Source organism: Letharia lupina (genome assembly GCF_014066315.1).
Source record: "Letharia lupina isolate WasteWater1 chromosome Unknown contig_19, whole genome shotgun sequence".
In the NCBI taxonomy this organism is placed as follows: domain Eukaryota; kingdom Fungi; phylum Ascomycota; class Lecanoromycetes; order Lecanorales; family Parmeliaceae; genus Letharia; species Letharia lupina.
In genome coordinates, this window is record NW_023502988.1 from 265,967 (window position 1) to 271,966 (window position 6,000).

The 6,000-nt window shown below is 49.0% G+C and overlaps 2 protein-coding genes across 2 annotated transcripts; both read right to left on the reverse strand.

Moving 5' to 3' along the window:
- Positions 1 to 2,378: 2,378 nt before the first annotated feature.
- HO133_003949 (uncharacterized protein) lies at positions 2,379 to 4,146 on the reverse strand (the record flags this gene model as incomplete). The annotated part of the gene is made up of 4 exons (XM_037294870.1): positions 2,379 to 3,166; positions 3,204 to 3,334; positions 3,397 to 3,408; positions 4,067 to 4,146. The coding sequence occupies 4 exons, from the start codon at positions 4,144 to 4,146 to the stop codon at positions 2,379 to 2,381; spliced, it is 1,011 nt and encodes a 336-aa protein (XP_037148917.1).
- Positions 4,147 to 4,401: 255 nt separating this feature from the next.
- On the reverse strand, positions 4,402 to 5,552 carry HO133_003950 (uncharacterized protein; the record flags this gene model as incomplete). The annotated part of the gene is made up of 4 exons (XM_037294871.1): positions 4,402 to 5,170; positions 5,223 to 5,255; positions 5,310 to 5,430; positions 5,480 to 5,552. The coding sequence occupies 4 exons, from the start codon at positions 5,550 to 5,552 to the stop codon at positions 4,402 to 4,404; spliced, it is 996 nt and encodes a 331-aa protein (XP_037148918.1).
- Positions 5,553 to 6,000: the final 448 nt, after the last annotated feature.

Consider the following 6,000-nt stretch of genomic DNA (forward strand, 5'->3'; position numbering starts at 1 on the left):
GCTCAGATGTTATAGAAGTGAATAGACTGCGAAATCCTCCAAGCGCATAGATTTAGCTGCACTGTGCCTTCATTGTGCCAAATCTGTAACTGGGTTCATCGATGTAAAATCTTATCCGGATATCGTTTGGTTTCATGTGCTGTTTGGTTTCATGTGCTATTTGGTTATGCATGGCTGCGCCGCAAGGAGCAGAAGGCTCCGGTACGGCGCGGGCCATGAAGGGAGGTGGTTCTGCGAAGAACATATAAGACACAGGGAAATTTCATGAAGGCTCGCAGCATCCTTCCGTTCAACTATACCGCTGCGGAACTTCTAGCTCTTCCGAATGCTCTTCGCCCCTGAGCTCTTGCAAGCTGTGTATTCTAGGTTCTCTGCTATGGAAGCACTCAAGGCTGGGAAACATGTTTCACTCGAAAAGCCTTCGGGATCTAACCCTTCAGAGGCGCGTAGTCTTCTCCGGAATCCGCTTGTAGCGAAAGGTGGAAAATCTTCTCTGCAAGCGGTAATCTCATTGGACGCCGTCCACATCCGATTCCGTCCTGCGTGGCAGAAATTTCTCTCCTTTATAGACTCGTCAAAATCGTTGAAGCGACATCTACACACCACCTTCCCAAGGGTCTTATGCCCAGCGATGTTCCAATATGATCTATCTGGGGGTTGCTTGATGGATGGGCTAATTACTAATTCATACCCCGAGACTATGAATCCTTACCGAATCATACCCCAAATTTTGGTGTAGGGGTATGATTCGGTAATTAGCCCCTTGATGGATTCTGGGTCCTACAACGTGCAAATGCCACGGCAAGTCTTGGGCACTGAGCCTGTCGAGTGCCTCGCAGTTAGTGTGAGACGTATGCCGAACGGATTAGATCAGAACACTGACCAGGCGTTCGGTGCCAGCTGGATATTCCCAAATGGCGGCATTGGGAACATTGTCTCAGATTTTGCCGCAACAGGAGGCCATTTCCTCCTTGGCTAACGAGCGGTCTGCCGTCAATCAAGGCTCCTATGTGCTCAGTCAAAGATCGTGAAAAGACTATCCGATATCCAACATTGGAAGAGATGGAGACGATTACTACGAAAATTGTCATTATTTGGGACGCCCTTCTCGCATCGATATGGCATCGAATTGACATTATAGAAGATCATACTCTTCAGCATACGAAAGGTAGTCGTGTTGAAAAACAGTGGACAAAAAACACATATTTCAAGCAATTTTGGTGATGCTTCCTGGAGCACGTACCGGCATCAACTCGAGCAGTTTGTGACCCGGGTGCAAGGGAGACACGGTTCCGGAGTATGGATCGATGGTGAGGATTCTATCAGGCAGATGGAGATGATGGATGGAGCCTGCAAAGAAGCTGGGCTGCCTCTGAAACCATCCAGTTCTTACGCGGCCTAAGTGGTGGCTGGGAAGAAGATTCGTCTTGCCTATTGCATCATTTGGATGAATCAAGATCGGCTCTACATGCGAGTACCGACGTCCAACTACATTCAAAAGACGACCCACTGCCAACTGCGACATCTATAGCCTAAATATAAGCACCAAATAAAGATGCAGACTAGCTCCTAATTCCAGATGCTCACTTGTGCCGATCGGTCCGTCCCCTCTACATGACATCTCTCCACATACAGTCAAGCTTTCTGCGCCTCCTCATGAGCACTCTTGTACTCTCTAAGGCATCTGGAATGTTGCCCAAACCCAGTTCCCCTTAAACATCATTCTCAGGACGGAAACCATGTCCTTGGATTAGCTTCACAAGGACCATCTCAATACCAAGTGCGCGGTGCCGACGCCTCGGACTCTGATTAGCTCGAGAAAGCAGTGTCCGAATGCCTCTGTGTCGCGGAACAAGGTCACCCGACGCCGTCTCCGAGCGACAGGGGGTGAAATTTCGGAAGCAACATGAGGTTTCGAGTGCACATCGAAGAGACTCCATCAACTCAGCGAACGTTAGAGCCCAGATCCTAGATCAGGAGCTCGTTGGAAGCGTCTGCGAAGGTGATCCCACGCATCATATCTTGCATGAACGGCCGTTATTGGTGCCTATGACGCCACAAGCCTGTCCAACAGTCGAGTGTTTCGAGAATTGGGTCCTGAATTCTCTGGGTGTCGAAGACTCCTGTTTGGGAGAGAAGCACTTGACATCTTAGAACGAAACACTATGAACACGAAAACACCGGTCCGCAAGCTTTCAAAATCCATGTATTGCTAACGGTGGTGCAGATTGGTATAGAATCGTGAAAAGAAAATCGCGCCGAATGAAACATAGATACTTGAGTAGATCGTTAACCAGAAGCTCATATCTCCTCTCAATATTCCGAAATTTTTTCACACAACTTCTTCTCTCTTATTGAAGTGGCATATCCAAGTTATATCATGCTTCACTGGCGTCGTTCTGAGCTGTTACCGTTACAGCATCGATGTCTAACATTTGTTGCTGCCTCAACATGAAATGGCTTCGACTTGGGTTGACATGCGTAGAGTCTGTAACGGGATCTTCAACCGGAGCGGCAAGACCCTGAGCGTCTTCCACTTTGTTCTTTGCTCCTACTGGAGAGCCAAGCTGTTGAGCGGACTCTAACACCATGGGCTCATTCCTTGACCGTACCGGAGACTCAAGCTCTTGCGGACGTTCCACTCTGATGGACTCGTTTCTCTTCTGGGCTGGAGACTCGAGTTCTTGAGCATTCTCACAACCCATCACCTTATGCCTTCCTTGAAGAGGCATCTCCCAGCTCACATGACTCCCCTCTGGCATCTCATGTATGCCTGGTCTTCCCTGCAAAGGCAGGACCAGACTATCCGTCTCGTCAGGCATCTGATAGATCTCATCCTTACCATCCAATTCATGTACGAGGTGCTCGCCATGTAACTCATGCCTTCTTCTCTGCTCATCTTCCAGCTCTGCCTTTGGCTGGAGGTAAGGTAGTGAGTCGCGTTTTGGTTTCGTGATATCGACCCTAGTCCGGAGAGGTCGTGATGGCTTTCGATGCATAAGCCTATGGATTCCAAGCACAATTGTCACGATAAGTACTTCGATTGGAAGGACACCAATGGCTATGATGACCTGAGCAAAGATGCCCACTTCGGAGCCAGAATTGGTGAAGCTTGACGCGGCTGCTATTGCTTGTGACGATGCTGCTGCGGCTAGTTGTGACAATGCTGCGGATGATAAGCTTATGGACGCCGATGCCCTCACGGATGAGGCTGCTGCCGATTGACCATCCGCCTCGCTTAGGGGTGTCGCTTGTGACGCTGGTAGTGCTGTTGGAGCTGCACCGAACGATTTCAATGACGAAATGCTCGTGGGAGTTGTAGAATTTGGATTCACTGTCATAGAAAAGTTGGATTGCGCCCATGTTGATAATGCAAATATTGTGGTCAAAGCTTACCGGCTCCCAGAGCTGATACCGACCGACCAAAGCAAAAGCCCAAGCCCGGGATGACACAAGCGATCAGTAGGGTCATCTTCCAATACATCGAGAAATCCGAATGGTCTTAAGACCATGCCCAACAGATTCTTTCCTCCAGTCTACCGAGCCATTCTGTGACTCTGTAAGGTATATGTGGAGAGAAGACCGTTGCGGCAAAAATGGTTTTTCCCATACCAAGCATGATGGGTAGTAGCGCTAGTGAATAAGTCGGTTGCTATTGACGAAAGGGGATGTGCTTGCGAGAGCTAGTGCCTCCGGTTTAAGTTGATTCCAATCGCATGGCTTGCTGACTACCTTTCCCTGTGCCAACATTTTGTTGCAGTGTGCGCCCTGCTTTTAACCCCACTTGGTGTCACGGCATGGAGGTCTATAAGCGAGTATCGTTGGCTCGCTTGAATCTGCAGGCGTGCATTATGCGCACGGCGCGGACGAGCACGCGATTGGTGTCGATGATCCGAAACGCAGTTTAAGACATAAGAATGCGTCATAGAGGAACGGTACCATCCATATTCTTGCCAGTTTTAGGATAGTCCTATTAGAGTTCGAATTTGTGTTGCCCTGCCTCATTCTTATTAGACGTCGGTTGCAGGAAGATCATCGACGGCTGAAGCAGCACGAAGGCACTCACATTTCCTTCAAACGGTCATTGCCATTCAACTCGTGTCCCACGGGCAAATATCGCATCCCTGATCCCCTCTCCTCTGGCATCTCCGTTACACGATCATTGTTTTCCACTTTTCTCCCGCCTTCAATCGATGTCTCCGGCTCTCTGCGCGACAGACCACTCCAGAGAAGTCGTCAAACTTTTTACGTGTGAACGCGTCCCGTGTCTGCGATCAAAGAATGAAAAGGCGAGCGTAGCTCCAGCTCGTATGTTGTACTAACTGAAAAAGGGCTGAGATCCCACATACCTAATACTCGCGGTGCTGCAAACGCGATCCCCCTTGATGACTTCGTACATAATCACCTCGGGCTCCCACTTGCGGCCTCAACTTTACCGAGGACTTCGAGTTCTCTCGAATGTTCCGCGCCTCTCAACTCGTGTACCTTGTCACACGATGCTGACCTCGTTTCTGTGTTTCCGGCGCCTGGCATCTCGAATATGCAGTCTTTTCCTTCCATCTCATACGTATTTCCTCCTGCATCTAGTTCGTGTTTTCTTCGTTCTTCATCTTCTAGTTCCGCTTTCTGGTCCAGGTAAAGTTGCACATTCGATGTCATTGCTGGATGGTTCGTGGACGCTGCCAGGCTTCGCTTCTTCCGGTATCGACGGATGAAGATGAAGTAAAGGAGGAGTATTATCAGTCCAGCACTTGGCACTACAATAGAGAGGATGATGATTTGCGTAGAGTGGACATGTTGCGAGAGTACTGCGGTCTTCGCCGACGTCACCGACGGTAATGTAGTTGCTGAGGTCTCTGCCGCAGTTGCCGAGATGAGTGTCGTCGCTGAGGTTGATGTTATGAACATTCCTTGGTATGTTGGTAATGATTGACCTGGCGTCAAGGCAGCAATACATCCCTTGTAACCTAATGTGGCATAGAAAGAGGAGTATGCGTCATTCACGAAGCTGCTGTAGTTCTCAGTTTCAACAGTCAAGGGAACGGGGAAAATTTGTGCATCGACCAATGGGACCGGTGAGCTAGTATATGTAAGGCAGTTCCCTGTCACTGATGAGGTCGAGGTGACAGAGTATGCTGTAAAAATGAGAGAAGCTTGCAAGAATGCTTGTCTGTGATTGTATATCTCAGTTGTAGATAACGGAATCGGAGCTTCGCACTTACGCATATGCGGGGTTATAGTCAGTAAAAGAAGTGCTGCTCGTTGTATCTATTAGCCGCAATATAGCAGTGTCAGGGTTTCATGCTTACGCAACTCCAGGTTCATAGGGGTTAAAATAAGTCCAAGAAGTGCCGCGCGAGGTAACCACATCTGCGTTCACATTGTAGCCTGTGCATGTTGGTGCTGCACTACAAGTACTGCAATAGTCTCCTTGACAAAATGAGCAGTCGAGAGTTTCATTACGCTGATCGACACCCACCTGACGTTGATTGACCCGAGCACAATCTTCGGACCAAGAAGATGATGAACAGTTTCTTCAGATACAGAACCATGGCGAGAACCAGATGAAAATACAGTGCACAAAAGAGAAGGAAAATCAAGTTCCAGGAGGAAGTGGCTCGGATGCCTCATAAGAATATGCATGAAGACGTAGGACAGTGCTGCTAAGATAGCAGGGCAGCAATCTGGCATGCGTGGTAGCAAGCTGCGCCTGGAAGAAAAAGACCATTGCGCCTTTTTAGCGCTATCTGGTAGCTTACATGCAAGCTGCACTGCGCCACCATCCTGCGGCCTCCGAAACTGCTTCATCCGAGCTGAAGGATCTCTAGAGGTATCCTACGACGAAACACAATCGCTCATTCTCGGGGGTCAGCGCGACGTTACATTGCAGCAAGGGATCGGCATTAGTTGCGTCATCCTGCAAAGCAGAGGTATACGATAAACGCCGAGGCAACAAAGGGCTAAATTTGTTGCCTCTCGACGCTTATCGGATACTGTGTG